Raw genomic sequence first — 22,562 nt, 5'->3', positions numbered from 1 at the left:
ACTACATCAACTTTCCTCCCCCTCACTTTGCCTCTTGCTCTCTCTGTTGTTATAGTGATTCATGCTAATCTACATGATAAAATACTAATGAATGTATGATATCATATCACACATGCCTTAAGTCTTATCCTTCATGCCAATCTTCTCAGAATACCTAAAAGTAACTTCATTAAAAACTTATATAAATATAAAAAAAATTACAAGCTTTGCTCAACTGAGATAATGAATATTAGTCTCAGACATAAGGAATATTATATTTCATTTGTCTCAAAAGAATACTCTGTACCTTCAGTAAACCAAAATAACCTTATCTTCCTTGAACTAATTGATTTTATGAAAGTAGATACTTTATAAAAGCACGGCCTATCAGGGTATACAGCACAGTTCACAGAGATGATGGAAAACATGACCATTAAACTAACAGTCACATTTCAAATCTGAATTTTGAATTCTATATAAAATTGTCAATAATCAACATAAGCTTGCACATTTGCCCACTTACTAGTATAATGGCAGGCATCATACAAGCTGTGTGTCAATATATAAAGATTTGGATGTAATTACATGCTCTAAAACTTAAGCAATATTCTGTTGTTGCAAGTACCTTTTAACTAGGCCTTTTGGGATTTTGAGACAGGCAAAAAAATCTATTTAAAGAAGCCATGAAGCAGAGGTACACACTTATTACTAAAATAGTGTTTAGAATTAGAAAGCCTTTGCTCGAGTGTGTAGAAAGGAGGGAAAAATACTGAAGGGATAAAGAAAGAGTTTGTATTATAATGATACTAGAGGCCTGATGCATGAATTCGTGCACCAGTGGGGTCCCTTGGCCTGGCCTGCGGGATCAGGCCAAAACTGGCTCTCTGACATACCCTGAGGGGTACCAGATTGCAAGAGGGTGCAGGCCAGGCTGAAGGACCCCACTGGTGCATGACTGGGGCTGGGGAGGGACCGCGGGAGGGCTCCAGAGCGTGTCTGGCCCGCCTCATTCAGTCCGATCAACTGGACCCCAGCAGCAAGCTAACACACCAGTCAGAGCATCTGTCCTTTGGTGGTCAATGCATGTCATAGCAACTGGTTGACCGGTTGTCTGCACCCTGCTGGTCAGTGCACGTCATACCTAGTGGTTGAGCGTCCTTAGCATATCATTAGCATATTATGCTTTGATTGGTTGAACAGACAACTGGATGACCGGACACTTAGCATATTAGGCTTTTATTATATAGCATATGTTAATCTACAAGGTAATATACTAAGGAATGTATAATACCATATCACACATGCCTTAAGTCTTACCCTTCATCTTCTCAGATTACCTAAAATTAACTTCATTAAAAACTGATATAAACATAAAAAAGGTATACTCTTTTTGCCTTTTAGGAAGGCAGGTTAAGAACAAAGAACATGTTTCAATGGAGCACTTTTCTAAACCATGTTTGTGTAGACACAGAACCAATGTTATTTTCCTCAAATAACACCAAAGTAACAAATAAAAATAAAAATATTTAAATAATAATTTAATCTTGAGAGTTACATTAGCTTCCACATTTCTATGATCTTACAGTGCTCTGCACCTGCCAGCCTCAGCACTTCTCACATTGTCTTACATATGATTATTTGTATTTAGGTGTTTGCTACCTAATGCCAATTCTAAAAGAGCAGAGAGTGTGCCTTGCTCACAGTAATGCTTTAGTGCAGAACTGAGTTTTCATCTCAGTAAAAATGAACTAAGGCTTTTAACAGTTTTATTTTCCTCAACGCCTATATTAGAAAGAATATATCAATGCATAAACAATGCAAAATGATTAAATTCAAAATTGATTTGATGCCATCATACATGCTTGTATTCATTAATTTGTTCACACGTTTACAAACAAATTTGCACGGGACAGCATCTTAGGGACTGGGGAAGTGAACAAGGTCAAGAGCAAAGTGTTCTTTGTTCTAGTGTCACTTAAACTACAGGAAAAAGCAGATATTATACAATAATTGCCTTTTAAAAATTACTAGAGTAATAATATCCAGTAATAAGGTAAAGATGCATTGCACAATTATGGCATATAGTCGGGTTTCTAACCAGCCTTCCTGGAAATTACATTCTAATGAGGGAGATAAAGGTTAAATAAAGTCACACAAGTAAACAATTTTGAATTTTAATAAGTATTATGAAAAAAGCACAGTGAAGTATGAGCGCATATAAATAGAGGCTCTTAATGTAATCCTGTGGCATCAAGAAAGGAAGTCCAGCTCACATCCCTCATTCCTAAACTGCAGCTCTAATAAGATCAGGAAGTTTGGTGACTTTCACTTAAATTGTACTAAGTACAAGTCATGACAAATAACTTTATTTTTTTTTTTACCTTAGAAAAAAATGACAATAGATATAGTACGTCTTGATTTTAGTAAAATGCTTGATTTTTTCATTACTTTTTTGTGGTTAAGATAGAAAAAAAAATTTTTTTTTCTAGATGATGGCATAATGATTTAGATTCAGAGCTGAATGAAGAATCATCCTAAGTTGAAAGTCAAACTGAACAAGCAGCAAGCTTCTGTACATAATTAGTGACTGGCGCAACATTGTCAGCCATCTTTACAAAGGCATAAAACATAACACAAAGCTGCGTTTCATATCATGGGTGACTAAATCAACCTCAATTTAAGTCTCAAAATTCAAGTGTGCAAAATGTTACTGCTGCCACCACCACTATTATGCTTCGGGGATTGTGAATTCTCTTCTTTAAGCCTTAGGGGACTTTATGATCTAGATATAGACTCTCCTATTTTAGACAAGAAAAGAGAGTATCAGGTAGATTATATACTTTGCCCAAAGTCATCGAGTTGCTAGAACATAGCTAGAATTTGAACCTCAGGCTATCCAATGCTATGGTGAGTGCTCTTCTCCAGAATTTTAGACCACCTCCTATTGTAAATACAGGTTCTTTAGAATTTCACAGCTTGACACAGCTGATACTGATTTGCCAGTTACATAATTTTGGTAAATCATTCACCTCTTAGAGTTTGCACATCTATACTAAAAAAAGGGTAAAAGGCGAATTAGGGCGGACGTCTTCTGGACGTCCATCTGGACAAAGCCACAGTGGCTGCAAGGCCCAGGGCTCAGGCAGCCATGAGCCCCGGTGGCTGTGAGACCCAGAGCTCAGGCCTCACAGCTGCCGCAGCCAGCAGTGGCTGCAGTGGGGGTGATGGGAGCAGCGCCTTCCCCTGATGAGCCCGGTCGCCTCTCGTAGGGGGAAGCCAGACGGCGTGGGGAGTGGGCCTAAGCTGTCAGTAGGACATCCTCTGAGTGCTCCCGGACTGTGAGAGGGGGCAGGCCGGGCTGAGGGACCTCCCCTAGTGCACAAATTTTTGTGCACCAGGCCTCTAGTTTATAATAATAAAAGCGTAATATGCTAATTGGACCAGACATCCTTCTGGACATCTTTCTGGGACCAAGCCGGGGCTGCAGCTGTGGGATCGAGGCAGACGTGACAGCTGCAAGAGAGCGATCCAGGCAACCACGGCTGCGAAGGCCTACTCTTGCATGAATTTTGTGCATTGGGCATCTAGTATAGAAATACTATTTGTACCTACCCCATCAGATTTTGTGAGTATTGAATAAGCTAATACACATAAATCACTTGGAATAGTATTTAGCATGTAGCCAACAACCAATATATGTGAGTAAATAATACTAATATTATTTAAGAGTTTTACTGTGTCTTCCTACATTCATAACCATAGCTAACTGCCCCCAGATCAGCATGGAATCTAGATAATCTCTCAAAAAATTTATATAGCTCTCATTCATTGTCATCTGTTTATTTTCAATAAATCCTAACAACGTCTCATACATTCTTCTCACCCACTCTTATTTCAAAAAGTTGAGAGTAAGCCAAATACAGGAAGAAAATAAAATTGTGACGGATGTGCTGTTAGTGTTGTAAAATGTTTTCTCTACAGAAGCTCTTTAAAATAAAAATGGAAAGTAGCAAGTGCTGCACATTAAGTCTGTAGAAGATTTTATGCAATTGTGAATTATTCTGAGGCTCATGGGAACTGTGATTTATAACTGAGTGGCAATCAAAGAGAAAAATCATAAAAGCAAACTTTGCTTAGAGAAGTCAACTAAATTTACATAACTGATGAATCTTCATTGAACGGTGAATTCATTAAGTTCTTTCAGTGAATGACATTATTTCAATGCATTAATATTGACTTTTTGTTTTTTTCAGGACCAAGACTACCTACAATATTTAGTGAGACCATAACTGAGTGTCAAATTTTCTAAGTATGAATATTTCTACTGAAATTTATGTCTCACTAATTAGTAATGGGCATGATTAAATAATCCAGAATTTCAAAGGAAAAAGTAGGTATACTTATTTTGGGGGAGGTAATTATTAAAAATATTCCTTATTTGAAATGACAGAGGAGAATCTGATCATTAGGTTCTTCTCATTTTTTTTTATTACTTCTATTTTACCTCTTTCTTTCTATCCCTACTCTCCCAAGTCTTCACTTGGTGCCTCCTCCATTGATCCTATTAGCATTAAACTTTCCACTGCTCAAGAGAAAAGTCCTGTGAAGCAGAAATTATTCAAAATCATGAAGTTTGATGAAGAGCTTAATTAAAGTGAAGCAATTCATAAACAACCTATTTTGTGGTAATTTCATTTTACTATTCTAAGTTTATTTATCTACAATGAAATCGTATCTGGTATTGATAAATTCATTGCTATTAACTTTCCTCTTAATACTGCTTTTGCTATATCTCATAAGTTTGATATGTTGTGATTTTCTTTGCATTTTGATTTGAAATCTTTTCTAATTTCCCTTTTAATATTGTTGTTAAGCCATAGGTTGTTCAAGAATATTTTGCTTAATTTCCACATATTCATGAATTTTCTTTTTTTTCTGTTATTGATTTCTAGTTTTATTCTACTATGATTGAAAAGGTACTTTGTGTAATTTCTATCTTCTTAAATTTTATAAGACTTGTTTTATGACCCCAAAAAATGATCTATCCTGGAAAATGTTCATGTTCTCTTAAGAAGTATGCATAATCTGTTGTCCCTGGGTGGAATACTCTATATATATGTTAGGGTCAGCTGGTCTATAATGTTTTTTAAATCTGTTGTTTTTGTATTAATTTTCTGTCTAGATGTTCTATCTATAATTAAAAGTGGGACATTAAAGTCTCCTATTTTTAATTTGTCATATTAATCTCACATTGGATATGTCAATGTTTGCTTATCTATTTAGGTGCTTTGATACTGAATGATATAAATTTATTATTCTTATACTAGTATCTTCCTAATAAATTTATCCTTTTATCATATGATGACCTTCTCTTGCTATTGATAAAAAAGACAAACATTGATTAACCAAGTGAACATTGATACAAAATAAATTAAGACATAAGTAGAAAGAATCCCATGTTCATGAATTAAAATACAATATTTTTAAAATTTGCATACTGCCCAAATTGATTACAGATTCAATTAAATCTCTAACAAAACCTAATGGCATTTTTTATGAAAAATTAAAAAAAATCATAAAATTAAATGGAACTACAAAAGACACCGAATAGCCAATGAAATCTTGAGACAGAACAAAACTGGAGGCAGCATCATATTTTCTGATTTCAAAATATATTACAAAGCTACAGTAATTCATAATCTGAGGATATTGTGTAAACATGGGCAAGCAGACCAAATACACAGAATCAAAATCCCATAAATAAGCCAGTGCCTATTCAGTTAACCCATCTTTGACAAGGGATCCAAGAATCACAATGGGAATGGATAGTACCTTCAACAAATGGTGCTGGGAAACTAGACAGGCACATAAAAATGAATGAAATTGGACTCTAATCTTACACCATGGACAAAGATAAATTCAAAGGTATTAATGACTTACAAGACCTAAAACTGTGACACTCCTAGAAGAAAATATATTTTTAAAGTTTGCCTGTAAGTATTTATATTGAATATGAATAATATTAACAAAACAATAATGCTTCTTAAAATAATGTAAGAGAATATCTTCATAATCTGAGGATAGCAAGTAACAACTGAAAAAATAATGGATATAGTTAGCAATCTTAAAAGTAAAAACTCAGTGTATCAAAAGACACCTTTAAGAAAGTTAAATGCAAGTCCCAGAGCTGGAGAAGACATTTTAAAGACATGTAACAAGAAGGGAGTCATGTCTTGAATATACAAAGAATTACCACTTCGCTTCTCAGCCTTTTGGCTAAGATCAAGTGAAGAACTCCCATAGACGAAAAAGAACTTGCAAGAAGCATAATTAATGTCAACCCAGGAGATAAATAAATACAAGACTTAAGTAGGCACTTCGTGAACAAAGCAAAGTAGCTGTTAAACATATATATGAAAAGATGTTCAATCTTAGTAGGGAAATGCTGATCGTGACCACAATGTGATAACACTGAAATCACACCATATTGGTCCAAATTAGAAATATTGACACATATTAAACATGCAGATGGGGACCATTACTAACTCACAGATTTCTTGGTACAGTCACCATGAAAAATTTTTGACATTTTCAATTGATCAAATATTCTCATACTCATAACACAGAAAAACTCAGGTGCATGTGCACCAGATGAAATTATATTCCAGTATTCACATCATTGATTATAACACCTCATATTGGAAACCACTCAAATACTCACCAATAATATAATTTGAAAAATAATTGTGACTTAGTCACATACAGCACAGAAAATACATAGACAGGCAGAGGCAGAAATGTGGTTAAATCTTACAAAGATAATGATGCATGAAAGAAGGCAGATACTAAAGCATACATACTATGCAATTCTGTTTATATTCATTACAAAAGTCAAAGCTAAATTATATTATTTATGGATGCTGATTTGGTTTGTAAATCTATAATAGAAAGCAAGAATCTATTGTAGTCATTAATTATAGTTGCAACTAGGAAGAATCATGCAGGTACTTTCCTAGGGATACACTATATATCTGGGTTGTACTTATATTTCTGTTTACTTTATAATAACTTATTAAATTGTGCAGTTATGTTTAAATCACTTTCTCTAAATTATACACTTTTCATAAAGTTTAAAGGACAAGATATTGTCTTAGTAAAGGCTTCAGAAACAGTTGGAATGCCTCCTATAAACCTTAAGTTGATTGTCAAGCTTCTTCCTTAGTTAGGCAGTAAACTCAGTGTAAGTAATGGTAATGAGCTATAACATTTGTAGAGAAGAACTGAATCCAACTAATGTGAACAAGCCATGAATTCTCCTCAGTCTATAAAACAGAAGTGCAAATTGTACCAAGTTGGATCTCATAAATAACTAATGCAGCATTAAAAGGCACAGCTAGATGAATGGATCTGGGATTTGTGAGGCAAAAATAGTTGGCATTTCTTTTTATATAAATGTAAATAATTTAAATAGGGTATATATTTTAAAAGGGTGAATGAAAACACAATTCTAAAATGTAACCAAGCAGCTGGTTACAGTTTTCCTCCTTGCAATCTTCTTCTACCTGGGAACATCCTTCATTATTATTGCCTTGTTTCCTGGGTGGTAAATATTTTGCCCTGTACCAACATAAATTTCAATTGTTCTTTGCATTAACACTGCTTTTTAAATCAACTCTATGCGTGCTATTCTACATGCTAAAATTGTAAAAGTTGATAGATATTCAATATAAAAACTTTTTCTCTATGTATCAAGAAAACTTATTTACCTGTAGGTATGTGAATAAGCCAAATATATATGTGTAGATTTTGAAGTTTATTACATCTCTTCTTTTTTATAATGTTTATGAATCACTTGTAAAAAATGCATTTCTTGATCATTTTAATACATTAGGTCTAATTTAATTTAGCGTGTTCTAATGTCAACTATTGGGCTGGGTAGTGAGGGTTCAGAGATCAATAGGACACAGTCTCTGCTTTCAAGTAATTTGTATATTTAGGGAACTTACATGTACTTTAGTAAGTACTATAAAAAAGCTGTGCACAGTATAATTTGGAGCCATGAGTAGGAGACTCTTAGGACCCAGAAAAGATTTTCTGAAAGAGATTATGTGTGACTAGAATTTTCAAGGATGAGTTATCTAAATGAAAAAGGGAGAAAGGAGACATCAAGGCAGCGGGCAGGAGCAGAGGCAAAGAAAGAGACAAAGGAGAGTTCTGAGAGCAAATATTAGTGATTGCAAGCAGGTTATTATTCCTGGAGGTAAAGTTGCAGTGGGAGGTGTGTCTTGTCTGTTGCATTGTAAGAATACCTCCTGTAGTGCAGCTGGTTTGTTAGCGATAGCATTCTAGCAGTTACAGTGAGGACAATTATGAGGTGTCAAAACCAGTGTCAGGATAAGCAATTAAGAGGGTATAATAATAGCTCAGGTGAGAAATAATGAGTGTCTGACTATGGTTGTTTGGAGAGAGGAAAAATTTGAGAATAATTTGAAAGATGTAAACTACCAAGATTGGTGACTGACTGGATATGGGCAGGGGGGGAGCAAGAGGTGACTGAGCTGCCTCCTCAACCTTTAGCTTGGGGCATGGGTAATCAAGATGCATGATTCAGGAGAAGGAGCCCTTTCTGGGGAAGATGAAAATCAGGGTTCAATCTTAAACATGTTGAATTTGAGATGACTATAGGACATACAGGTAGGTTTGTTTTATGGGTAAGTATCTATTTGAGGGTATAGATTGAAGGAGCAGAAGGGGCTCAAGATACATCTATGGGAGACATCAACATCCAAGTGCAATTAAAAATGTGGGCTTCCACATGAGTTGGATTTCCCAAAAGGTATGTGCAGAATCAGAATAACCACTGAGAAGATACTTCCAAAATTCAAAGTTTGTTTTGGAGGTTTGAGATATGTCTATGATGTTGATTCTGATGATGTTAACAAAAATGAATAACTTTCATGGTATATGTATAGTATACTGATATAGTGTGCATTTTTCTCAAATAAAAATATTATCTTTTGCTGTGGTAAAAAAAAAAAGATTTATGAAGGAATCAGATAAACGGAAGGCAAAAAGAATTAAACATTCTTAAACATAAAAACCAGGAGCAAACATAGTAGAGTCTCAAGAATAAAGGGATCATTTCAAATGCAGTAGTAAAGTTATTCAGATAAAAACTATATTTAGCAATAAAGAGATCATTGGTTACCATGAGGATGGTGGGAAAAAGCATTCATTGTACAGCTGGGATTATACAGCTATGAATATTTACACACACACCCAAATACATACACATGTACATGCACTCATTATAATAGCTGATAATAAGATTAAAAACTACTAAAAGGGTAGGTCCCAAGTATATATTGTATCAATAAATGCATACAACTTTCTAATCCATTTATGAACTGATAGTTGAATATCTGAAAGATCACCACGCCTCAAAAATATTCGCCAGAAATAGATACATTTCCATTTGTAGGCAGCAGCATTAAATGTATGCCACTAATTTTTCAAATTGGGGGGTGATTTTTCTTTACTAGACTGAGAACAGTGTTTGCATTATATAGTTTGACTTGACAAGAGAAGCCATACAATTCCCCAGTTGTCACCCACTTAACTAAGAAGTATTATAGTTTCAGGCACTGTTGAATGTCATGCTGAGCTACAACAAATAAATAAAAGACCATAAAGCTTCCCACCTTCATTTCATTTTTAGAACCCCACACAGGGGGATCACAACATTAATCAGACAGACCACTGAAGGCCAGATTTATTTTGCTTAATATTAAATTGTTTAGTTGAAGGATATATATATATATATATATATATATATATATATATATATATATATATATATATATTTTTATTTTTTTTTCAGAAATGACACCATTACTACCTTTCTAAACACTGCAGTTTACTAATGATTTTAAAATTGCTTAGGGTTTCAAATAAAATATCTATCACTTCATCGCTGCTGAGATTTAGCATGCAGATCTCACACTGGGAATGCATTAGTGTTTCAGGTTCAATACACTCAGCCTCTTTTGTTTTAGAATTGGAAGAACATTTTTGTTGATTCAGGGCTCTATTGTTGTTACTTAGCGTTAAAAGAAGTCAGTTCAGCATGAGAATTTCTGCAAGGTATTTACTGGAGGTTTGCTGGGAGGTAGCTCACTCAATATTGTGTACAATGCTTAGAACTTGTTTCATCTTAACAGGCAGTGTTGCCTCCAAGCACGCTCCCTCTGATGCATCTGTGCATGCATTCATACCCAGGGCTATGCTGAAACACAAAGACACAAAATTTCAGGAGAATTCAGGCCCCCAAGAAACTCTTCAAGAAGATGCCATCACACAGGTTAAAGCCTCTGACATGAGCTTCAAGTCTTCCTCCCTGCACTGCTCTCCCCTAATCCTCCACTCACCCCAAGTATGCACACACAGTCATGCACCGAAACACCCACTGTGGCAAGCATGCCGAAGTAAGAACACCATCTCATTCTTGATGCTAAATGCTGTTCCACATCAAAAAGAAATTCTCTTTGGGACCCTGCATCTCACACCAGTGTTTGCTGAGATAGATCTTGCTTTATCGTCTCCTTAGTCCCCAACTTGGAGTCAAGATTGAATCTACCAGACATTAGTTGAGAAATAAAGGAACATGACACATTCTATACCCCACTTCTGAAGAACTAGGGTTCAAAGTCATCTGCCTGTCTCTTACACATTAGAATGATTTATTCCTAGCAGGTCCTTCAGTTTTAGGAATAAACAGAATCTGGGAAACACATCTAAGCAATTTACCAAATGTGTTTAAAATGGCATACATAATCCCAACAATAGACCCAGCTGAACCTTCAACTATTTATCTTATCCTATATGCTAAGTGTCCAGTCATGTGTTCAACCAATCTAAGTGTAATATGCTAATGATATGCTAAGGCTGTTCAACCACTCGCTATGATGTGCACTGACCACCAGGGGGCAGATGCTCTGACTGGTAGGTTAGCTTGCTGCTGGGGTCCAGCCGATTGGAACTGAGCAAGAGGGGCCAACATACCTTGGAGCCCTCCCACAATCCCTCCCTGGCTGGCCAACCTCCTGCATCCCTCCCTGCCCCTGATCATGCATCAGAGGCTCCCTTGGCCTGGCCTGTACCCTCTCACAATCTGAGACCCCTCGGAGGATGTTGGACAGCTTATGAGAGTGGTTTCGGCCCAATTCCGCTCAACACAGAAGTTGCCCCCTGTTGGTCAGTGCGTTCCCACAGGGGGAGCACTACTCAGCCAGAAGCCAGGCTCACAGCAGTTGGACATCCCTGGAGGGCTCCAGGACTGTGAGAGGGTGCAGGCCGGGCTTAGGGACCCCCCTGAGTACATTAATTTTGTGCACTGGAACTCTAGTTTAATAATAAGAAGTCTAAACAAACACACACACATTTAAAAATATCTTCTCTTTTATTTTCTACACACTCAGGCACTTGGGATCAACCTAGACTTTTGTAGGAGTTGGTATGAGGCCTAATATCTGAAACTCATTTTAATGATGAACTATTGGCACGCAGTTTAGAATCAGAACACGCATAAAGACCCTTTAGAGTTTCCTGTGAAATACTGTGAAGGGTTCTAAAGAAAGCATTACACTGACAAGTAAAGTCTTTATAACAATGGCCATTTCATTAGGACTTTCTACTTCCCCAACTAAGCTCAACGTTTTTAAGTCAAGTTTCCAGAACTCCTCTAAAAATAGTATTCTTTTATATGTCAAGTGGCAAATGTGTTACATCAATTATTTACTAAAAGGAAGGAGAAACACCACAAAGGATTAAGGTGGCCATGCAGGGTTGACAGGAAAATGTGTGATTTCCAGAACCTTGACAAATGAGTGAGATTATAGATTTAAAAAAAAAATACCAGGCAGATGTGATACAAGACAGAATTGAGCTGAAGAGGCCATTTGAGAACCAGTCGATAATCTGACAGTAATGGAATTTATGTTTAGAGGAGTTCCTATGTCTTCTGCACATGCCCCTCTTATCAACTTGTTTGCTTGGTTTAAAGAAGGTGTCAGTGCCCCATGCATGTCCCTCAAGTTAACACTGGTTAACTTCCATCTGCTAGCATCTATAGTCTGACTGGTGCCTTTATATCAGAATCACAGGCAGCTGGCTGCTCGCTTGCATGGGAACAGGGAGTGCTGAAAATATGCCCCCTTCCACAGCATGGGTGACCAAGAACTCTCAGGATCTAGTGTAAGGATTTGGAAGAGCTATCCCTTCTTGGGATCGATACTTCTGGAGAAGGTGTTTTATACCATTGCCCACTGTCCTTGAAATTAATCTCCAGCCCTTGTATGACAGATGGTTAATAGCAATCCCTTTATGCGCTGCCATGGCTTCTCTGCATTACTTCCTTACTTCCCTATTAGTGTTAATGTGAACTTCTCAAATAACTAGTTAGACCAGAACCTTTGCATCTAGGTTTCTTCTTGTAGAATCGACAGAAAAATTAACCCAGAGGTATTGCATAGGGTTCTGGAGTTGAGTGGCTTGCTGTTCACATGGCATCAAGACCTGTGGGCATGATGTTAACAGCTCAGTTACTAAGACTCTTTCCTGTCGTGAAGTGGGATGACATAAAGGCATAAGGAGATGTGCGCCTGATGCAGTGTCTCCAAGGATTTGAGAGAGACAGTGAAGATGAGAGCAGTACTAACTGTGGAGTTGGTGGCTTTTATATTATCCGTATGCTCTGAGAGAAAAACTGAGGGGCTCAACCTAACCTTTCAAAATGTCAGGACATGGTATGAAAGTCAGAAGGACTCTAATACAGCATTTAAAGAAATCCTTTTTTTTTTTTTTTTTTTTTTTTTGCAGCCAGAGAGAATATTGAATGAAAACCAGACCCTTTGTCTGATTGTACGGGTAGCTGAATCGTAAAGAAGTCTTACTTCCAAGCACCAGCAAACCTCTTATTCAAAACCCAGGGCCTTACCAGGGAAGAGGTGGGACCCTGAAACATAGGCTCAGGACGCCTGAGTGACTCTCTCCTTCCAGAGGAGGTATCTTCCTTGCCTGGAGACCATATCAATGCCTCAGCTGAGCTAGATGCCTCAAAATACGTGTACCTTCCTCAAAACTGGCCCTCATTCACGGCTTCTAAACCATTAACTGTGTTCAAAACCAATCATGGCCTAACTGAGAAATACTGTACTGTCTCATTTTTATTTAAACTGGATTTTCAACAAAACAACTACAGAAATTGACCTGTATGTCCAGTTAGAAATTAGGAGAACATGCCTAGAAATGAGTGTTGAGTATGCTGGACAAAGGTTGTGTGTTATTACCTAAGGTACAGAGTAGATGCTAAAGACATGTTCAGACACCAAAATAACTTACATCTAAGCATTTGTATTTTGAGGTATTTTCAAATTTATACTTTATAATATAGCTACATATTTATTTTAAAACACTTTATCATAATTCCAGAAAATAAAATAAATTAAATTAAAATAGAATACTCTTAAATGAATCACTGTTAAATTATACTATGGTTATAAAATGTAAATTAACTAAATCTTAAAAGTTAAACACCAAATGGAAATGATATTATTAAAATCATTTAATCTTGAAAGATGTCTGGCACAGTGGTTGAGAATGCGTGCACTTTATCCCCACCTTGCATTATAACCAAGTACTCTCACCGATGGCTTTCAAATAATTCTGGTGCCCCATCGCCTAACACATATTCCACTTACCCTGACTTGACCCACAAAGGCATTGGCTTCTTCTTCCACCACAGACAGATTTCTAGGCAGATAGGGATCAAACACTGGATCATTGTCATTGACATCTGACACCACTATGTTGACTGTGGCCGTTGAGGTCTTAAATTGAAAAGAAAAAGATTAAATGTGAGAGGAGCTATTTTTATTGTATGGTCAGTTACTTGTTAATTGTGGCATTTGTCTCTCTGAAAAGCATCTCTGTTCCTATTCCTATTTCTTAGTTTTCCAAAAACAAAAACAAAAGAAAGAAGAGGAAGCTCAAAAACAGAAAAAGCAAATGATGCTATCAAAGGAAAAGCATCTTGAAAATGTCAAGTATTGACTAAAGGCTAACTTTGAGGAAGTGATTTTACCTTTATCTTGATCAAATCTCATGGGTGGCAAGCTTTTGTTTGTACATGCACCCCTTTTGTTCTGAAATGTAACATTCCTGTAGATTTTTATCACTCTCTAGCAAAAAAAAAAATTAGTGCATTATAAAATCACACTATATGACAACTAGGTATTTTCAAGTAAGCAAATGCTACCAGAAAATGTTACATTAGTAATTTTCTGAGTTTCCATCAAAACCAAGAATTTGAGGACCATGTATACCACTAATTAATTACCTTATAATTACTGTATACAGCCTAAGGAAATGGTAAGCAGGTAAACCTAATAGTAATATATGCTACCTGCCTAAAACAGTGATGGCGAACCTTTTGAGCTCTGCGTGTCAGCATTTTGAAAAACCCTAACTTAACTCTGGTGCCGTGTCACATATAGAAATTTTTTGATATTTGCAACCATAGTAAAACAAAGACATATTTTTGATATTTATTTTATGTATTTAAATGCCATTTAACAAATAAAAATCAATGAAAAAAATGAGTTCGCTTGTCACCTCTGACACAAGTGTCATAGGTTCGCCATCACTGGCCTAAAAGGTAAATCCCTTTGTCTGCTGCAACCAGAGAAGAGTATGTAGGTCAGTATCTTTTGCACAATCCAGAACATATTCACATGTGACTCCATGTAATTTAAAATATGCAAGAACATGAACACACTCTTGTGTGTAGACATATGTGGAAATGTATAAATTCAGATGTTGTCTAACAGATAAAAATACAATTTAATTTTCTCCTTTTATCTTATGTGTATTTTTCATATTTTCTCCAAGAAGACCATGTTGCTTTTGTAACAAAAATATTGTAAACTATAATTTGCATATTTCTATGTTTTGCTGCTGTTGGTTGATTGATATAACCACAATCCACAAGCCCTACTTACTAGTTATCTTTCAGCTTGCTGTGGCTACTTAGGATAATAAGATTTAAGAGAAAATATTCCAGGTATGGTTTCTGAAAAAGCTTTTGTTCTCTGAAGAAGAACAGTAGACTCATCTGGCATTCATCTTTACCTTTTGCTCTTCTGCAATGAAGAGTGGATGCCTAGAGTTGCAATAGCCACCTTCAGAACATGGGGTAATAAGAATGAATAACAAAGTAAACACGATAAATAACAGAGCAGGGAATAGGGAGCAGGCATCCCTGATGGTACTGAGGCCTTGCACAATACCGGTCCTATCCACCTGTAGCTTTCTTTTTATTTGAAACAAACCTGTTTTGCTTAAGCGACTGTGGTTTGGATTTCCTGTATTTTTTTTTTTTTTGCCACATTCCTAAATGCTAATGATGCCAGAGGTTCCTGATGTTGTTCAGAGCATGTCACCCCAAAATATGCCACTTGGTCATATTGACTATTTTGAATTGAAGGCACTTGGAAAGCACCAAATACAGAAGAAACATTGGGACCTCCCTCCCCCCGCAACTCCCCGCCTTAAAAGCAAGATATGAAACTCCTGTGTGAAAGATGCCCTCCCTGTACCAGAAAGAAACATTCTTATCAACAGTGAGAAGTTGAGAGCAAGAGAATTCGGTACTAGCAGACCATGCTAAGATAATCTTAATCATCCTTTAGCCTCCCTACATAAGTTAGTCACTTTTGCACAAATGCTTCTCTTATAAAAGCAGGTAGGTTTCACCAGTTCTTTGCATCTTCATTTCCTTATGGAGGCTACCACAACATATAAAACATATTAAGTACATTTGTATGCTTTCACTTGTTAATCTTTGTCAGTTTAATTTTCAGACCCAGCCAAAGACCTTAGGAGGGTTGAGAAATTTTTTTTCCTCCTCAAGTGTTAATCAATTATAACCATAAATATAATAATGTTTGCCCAGATTTTCTAATAAAATGTCTTTTTAGCTCATATTTATGAACTTAGTTTAGCTTAAGAGTAAATTATGTACAAAAGCTTCTAAAAAAAGGAAGTGAAATGTATATTCTCGCAAAATGCATTTGGGAGTTATCCTATATATTATTACAAATAAATTTGGTAAAATATAACTGCTTAAAAAACTTGCATATAACACATAAAATTTTCAATCAAAGTCTATTTCAGCTAAAATGTGAAAATGTTGGAATAAAGAATAGTAGCAGCTTTGTTAAGAAATTTGCAACTTCATAAATTTGCAAGTAATTTCAAATAAATAAGTGTAAATAATTATTAAATCTATAAAATATTATTTTATTTTAATCATAATAACTGAAGAAATCTAAATATTTACAGGTATGTATTACATGAGATATTTAATTAACATGTATAGATTTTTAAAACTATTATTGACAAACTAAATTTATGAAAAAGCGAAAAAATATAGGAATGTCATATAAAATTTCTTCAACATTGTCTACAAAAAATTGGCAATGACCAACTGAATATTAGCTCTCTTCTTCCCTAAACTCTTTTGGGGGTTGGTAAGGGATGGGGTTTCTCATGATAACATTTCAAATTATATCTTTACAATTTGTTTCACACATACTGCTAGCAATCATTTTGATTTAAGAACAGTCCTCCATCTGGTGTCTGTGCTCATATCTTTCTTGAGACCCATGATTTTTAAGGTTAATGCGTTCATTTCACTATAATTTTGCAAAGGATATGTTTAAATGTTTAGATAAGAAAAAATGTTATGACAATGTGAGAATATTATCATTCTGTAATCACTTTTTTCTTGAGGAACCCACTCTATGTGCCCACATGTAAATCCATGCATAAAATGATATGAATAATAAAATTTACTGAATAAGTTTTTGTTTGAAATCAAAATGTTTCTTTCTCTATTGATACTCTCTCACTATAAACTTTTGAAAATTAATAAACTTGCTTAAAAGAATCAGAATTTTAAAAGTGAATGAGACCTTAATGATTATAAGAATCTAAAAATTAGGAACTAGAAATGCTAACTAACCTAGCCAAGGGGAACTGAAATGCACAACTAACTGGAAAAAAATGTTCTAGAAGGAACTAAAGTACTAATTTTAATCCAGAACTTACTTTTAGTTTTTTTATGTGGACAAAACCAAAATTAGTACATTGAGACTAAGCCTGATATTCTACTACACCATTTTTAAGCTGTTCTTTTGTCTAAGAAATTTTACTTTTAAGATCAGGCTTAAAAGTCCCAGCTAATATCTCAAAGCTGGTATTATAATCTTTTTTTCCTGTCCTAATGGTTGACCTGTATGCTCCTTATTAATTTTACTTCACTCTAATTATACCCCTTATTCTATGCTGAATAAATAATTCCTCCTCCTCTTTAGAATTTTTCCCTCTGTTATTTCCTAGCCAAGTTACCCATTAAACTTTCACCATAAGTCAAGTTCTTCAATTATTTTCTTCTCGAGTTTCTCACTGACTTTGTTATACATGTTTATCACAGGCACACTATGTTAATCAAGGGTATTGCATAAATGTAAATAATTCTTAGATTTCACTTTTCTTCACATCTAATATTTAAGTATCTCCTATTGACCCCACTATTTACTAAAACTGTTCTGTAAATTTTATTTTCTATATTAGCTGTTTATCTAATATTTGAAAAATGACAAATAGCTTATAAATGGCAAATTATAATAACCAAATTTAATTAATTATCTCTATCTATTTTTCTGATTTTTAACTAAGGTGATAACACATTCCAGGTGTAAATTTGATTATGTTTTTATCACGGTGAAATTCTCTCAGCTATCAGCCTCAAGTAAGTGTGAGAAGATCATTATATGGTCCCAAACAATTTATCATATTGATCAAATAAGACATTTCAAGAAAATGGTAGATTTATTTTACCATTTGAATTGGATAATTCTTGCCTATATACCTATACAGAGTTTGAAATTATTCCCAGAGGACAGTGCTGAGTGAGTCTAGCCAGGGGTGGGCAAACTTTTTGACTCGAGGGCCACAATGGGTTCTTAAACTGGACCGGAGGGCCGGAACAAAAGCATGGATGGAGTGTTTGTGTGAACTAATATAAATTCAAAGTAAACATCATTACATAAAAGGGTACGGTCTTTTTTTTCAATAGTTTTATTCATTTCAAATGCGCCGGATCCGGCCCGCGGGCCGTAGTTTGCCCACGGCTGGTCTAGATGCTCTTGATAAAAGAAACACACAGCTGGCTACTGTGGCTCAGCAGTTGAGCATCGACCTATGAACTAGGAGGTCACAGTTCGATTCCTGTTCAGGGCACATGTCTGGGTTGTGAGCTCGATCCCCAGTGTGGGGAGTGCAGGAGGTAGCCGATCAATGATTGTCTCTCATCACTGATGTTTCTATCTTTCTCTCCCTCTCCCTTCCTCTCTGAAATAAATATATATTTTTAAAAAAGAAACACACACACACACACACACACACACACAAACACTTTCCCTACCCCCAAAAAGGACGCCCAAAGACAAAAAGCTATGGAATAGAAATGGTGAAAAAATAGTCTAATGATATGTTGCCAAAAACTGAAATGTTACCATGCTTAAAAATCAGAATAGTGGTGGTTGTGCCTGGCATTGTTTAAAGAATACAGTTGAATTCTCTTAAAACAATTCAGAATGACTCAACTACTTATTCTTAAAACTAATTTGAGTGCAGAGAAAATAAAATTTATCTTCTCTAGATTTAAGGGTCCCTTTAAACCACTTCAATCATCAAGGATTAGTACAGATTCTGAGTACTGCTTACAAATCTACTGTGGAATCAATTTGTTTCCCTAAGTGCTTCAAGGCATGTATCCACAAATTCCCTTTTAACACTTCTCCACCACACAAAGTGACATTAAAGGAAACAGGTTCCAACATAGTAAAATTCCCAGAGTGCTCTGTTGCTAATGTAGATAACTGAATACTTCCCAGGCTATGTTAGATTTCATGTTCCCCAGAAATTGGGTAAGAATGTCAAACACAAGTATCTATTCTGTCAGGCCAAAAGTTGTTTAACACCATAAAAGAGCACTGTGAATAATTATAATAGTTGCGAGAGAGAAAGAGAAAGAGAGAGAGAGAGAGAGAGAGAGAGAGAGAGAGAGAGAGAGAGAGAGAGAAATTCATTCATGAATTCACGAGAGTGATACATTTTTTAAAGTGTAAAACTACAAGGTTCTCTCGGTTTCTTTAATACTATTTTTAAACCCTTTCCCAGGGAGAGTACTCACCCCATCTGGCCTCCCATCGTGTGCAGTGACGATTAGAATGTAGCGATCGGTGCTCTCCCTGTCCAGGGCTTTCCCTAAGGTTAGAATCCCAGTTCTAGTGACAGAGAAAACAAACAAACAGGTAAGACAGAGAGGAATGTTACCACAGGGGAGTCTCCCTGCTATCCTGAACTACTTCTGCTATGCGTTTCCCCTTCATCAAACACATCTTAAGTATATACGATGTATGATTCTAAGATTCATGCTGAAAATCATAAGTCTTTTAAGGTTGTCGAGTTCCTTAGCAAGAATGAAAAATTACCTAACCAAATAACATAATTTTAATGCAGCTACTTTTACTGTGATAGTGGAATTCAAGCAATTAACACCACATATGGTAGTGGGGTATAGAAAGTCAACACCAATGAATCAAAATCAGAGTCTCTGTTACTGTTGTTGATATAGATTTAATAAATGCTCTGAACATATGGTATGGTTATGAAAACACTGCCTCTGCCTCTTGTACATTTTTAAATGTTTTATCGAAATAACTGTAAACCAATTACTAGAGTAGTTCATAACAGGTTTGGATCAACTTTCCACACCACACATGGTTCAGATAATCTCATTCTAAAATGACATTCAGAGAAAAGTACGACATTTATTGCTTCTGCGACTTATTTGCAAGTAATTAAAGAAATAGGAAATCTGAAAACCTAGCCGCAGTATAATAAAATAAAGAAAACTGAGACATTGTTTTTCATTCCCCCCTCAGTTTAACGATCAAGGCTCTCTATACTCTTTCTTACACAATGAACCAGAAAAACCACTAGAAATTTATATAATATTTCCATGTAGAGCCATGTTATACATAAATAGCAATTTTTTCATGGGTTGGTGAATATCATGGAGATAGTTCTCTGTTTAAGACAGCATGTGCCTGCTTCCCATTGTAGTAGGCAGTGGCAGGCTATTTTGAAGAGAAAGAAGGAATAGCTAGTGTCTTTTGGTATTCATTGCTGAACGACTATTTAGGTGTTTACAAAAGCATCCTTTCATGAAGTCCATAAACAACTAGTAGGGAAGAGTCTTCTTTTTGTTTTTTTAAAGAGAATTTTTGTGGTTTCATTGTATCATGAGCCACTGAGAGATCTGAACAAATCATTATCTGGGCAGTGACGCAGCTGCTTTCTCCTTCACTACTTTGGGCTGCTAGAGCAACTTGTCAGTGGGTTAAAAAAAAAAGACAACCTTTTACATTACTCAAGTCTTTCTAAAGTGTGTGCTGGAACAACACAGGTTTCTCATGTCAGACGGAAGTAGACTAGCATCCAAGCACCATGCACACAGCGCACTGGGGCCATTCCCACCATGGCTCCGCTCTTTCGTGTGATGCTTGGAGTATCTGGAGGAGTGTGAATAGTATGGGGAAGAGGAAACATAATGAGTGCCTGGATGGGAGGTGATCAACGAAGGGCAAGCCTGAACATGGCTTTGGTGCAAACCCAAGCATTACAGATGTTCTTTAATAGGAACATCTGGTGGAACACACGATGGTCTTCATCAGCCGCAAGCTGGCCCACAACCATGCTGAGGATGCAGCTATCTGGTGTCGGCTGATGGTCCTGCACCATGCTGTACTGCTGGATTTTCTGGAACGGAAGGCTAGAGACATCTCCTCCACAATGACAGTGCTCCCCTGGAATTGCTATCCTTCCCATGTAAGGCATGATGTGTCAAGGCTTTGTTGTAATCAAATGACTGGTAGGAATGTTGAATGAAGCTGCATCCAGCTTGCTCCAAAATTGGCTTGACTTCCATTCTGGAGTGCCACGGGGTCTCTAACATGGGAGAGGCAGACCAGCATGGTCTGTATAGTTTTTCTACCAGTTAGATCAAAGTTGTAGAACAGGATACATTGGGCTACATTTATTAGATTCAGTAAATCTTGTATATATATATAAAATATATGTAAGAATCACCGCTGAAACATCAATAATAGTGCCACTTAAAATTTACAGGATTGAAAATGTATTGAAGAGGGATGTTGGTGAAAATGGTTAAGCTTTAAGAGATAGATGATCTCTCCAAAAAAGCCTTGAAAAAATGAAGCAGAAAGGGTCAGAGCCAACTTTGATAGAACTCTGGAGAACAGTCAAAGGTGGACAGCGACCTCATAAAGGCAGAGTCAAGAAAAAGGCAACTTAAAAATGAGGGAAAGCTTCGTGGCATTTACACTTGTCCTTGTCTCCACGCCCTGTCCTGGAGTAGTCCTGAACATGGCAGTCACCATTCCCAGTATGACACTCTGGTCCCTGTTTCTGGAGGGAGCAGAACTATCCTAGTTCCCAAAGGATTGTGTTTGTCTATCCAACTAATCTGGAGGCTGTCCTAAGATATAATACGGCTTTCTTTGTTTTGTCTAACTCAGAACTCACTCAAGGCAGAAAAACAGTGGAAATTTTTGGAAAACATTATATAAGGAAAGGAGTAGCCTGACACCACCTGAGGCAAAAGATACAGTTGAGGCATAAAAAGAGCTCCAAAAGCCAGGGGGTAAAGGGTTTCATGGGAAATTAGGGCATTAGAAACAGCTCATGTATCCTAGGGAATAGAATAGAATTGTCCAGAAATAAACCCATACATCTGTGATCAATTGGTTTTCAAGAAAGATGCCAAGATCATTCAATTGGGAAAATGGTGCCGAGGCAATGGGAAACTGTAAAACTATGAAATTGCACTATTTTACACCATATGTGAAAATTAAGTAAAAATGAAACAATAATCTAAATATAAGTACTCAAAACATAAAACACTTAGACAAAAACATAGGGGAGAATCTTAATGATTCTGGATTTGACAATGGATGTGTAAATATGACATCAAAGGCATGAACAGCCAAAGAGGAAAAAAAAGTATGCAATTATCACAGGGATCTGCCCTCTACTCACTGTTGAAGAGGAGCAAAGTTTGTTGCCCCAAAATATGCCTCGTTGGGTATTGATTATTTTAAGCTGTTTATTTTTTAGAAACAAATGACTTAGGAAGAAACTTTGACCTTCCTTCTAGCTTCCTCAAAGAATTTAGAGGACCCGCTCCAGGAAGGGAGATACCATCACAAGTAACTATAGTTTAATATGAATTAGTGTGTGATAGACGCAGGAACCTAGCAAGGTCCATTTGCTCAAAGTCCCCTTGTGCCCTATTATTAGCTTAGACTTTATATTTGTTTACTAAACGTTTGCCTTCCCATTTCCATGTGAACTACCTTCCACCACTTAAAGTCCCA

General features: G+C 36.2%; 1 protein-coding gene and 1 pseudogene across 2 annotated transcripts in view; both read right to left on the bottom strand.

The window, feature by feature from the left end:
* PCDH15 (protocadherin related 15) overlaps positions 1-22,562 on the bottom strand; it is a 1,196,276-nt gene that overhangs the window by 180,257 nt on the left and 993,457 nt on the right. The window contains exons 21-22 of the mRNA XM_081104785.1: positions 19,295-19,388; positions 13,737-13,865 (exon numbers count right to left, since the gene is read on the bottom strand). Coding sequence (XP_080960911.1) covers positions 13,737-13,865; positions 19,295-19,388 — 223 coding nt within the window. The remainder of the gene's footprint in view (positions 1-13,736; positions 13,866-19,294; positions 19,389-22,562) is intronic.
* On the bottom strand, positions 20,740-21,094 carry LOC308529140 (nuclear transport factor 2-like; annotated as a pseudogene). The gene has a single exon. The product of its transcript is annotated as a nuclear transport factor 2-like (transcript).

The sequence above is a fragment of the Myotis nattereri genome, assembly GCF_964212035.1.
Source record: "Myotis nattereri genome assembly, chromosome: 13".
Taxonomy (NCBI): domain Eukaryota; kingdom Metazoa; phylum Chordata; class Mammalia; order Chiroptera; family Vespertilionidae; genus Myotis; species Myotis nattereri.
Note: the sequence above shows the minus strand (reverse complement) of the source record. Positions and strands in the feature narration are given on the sequence as shown.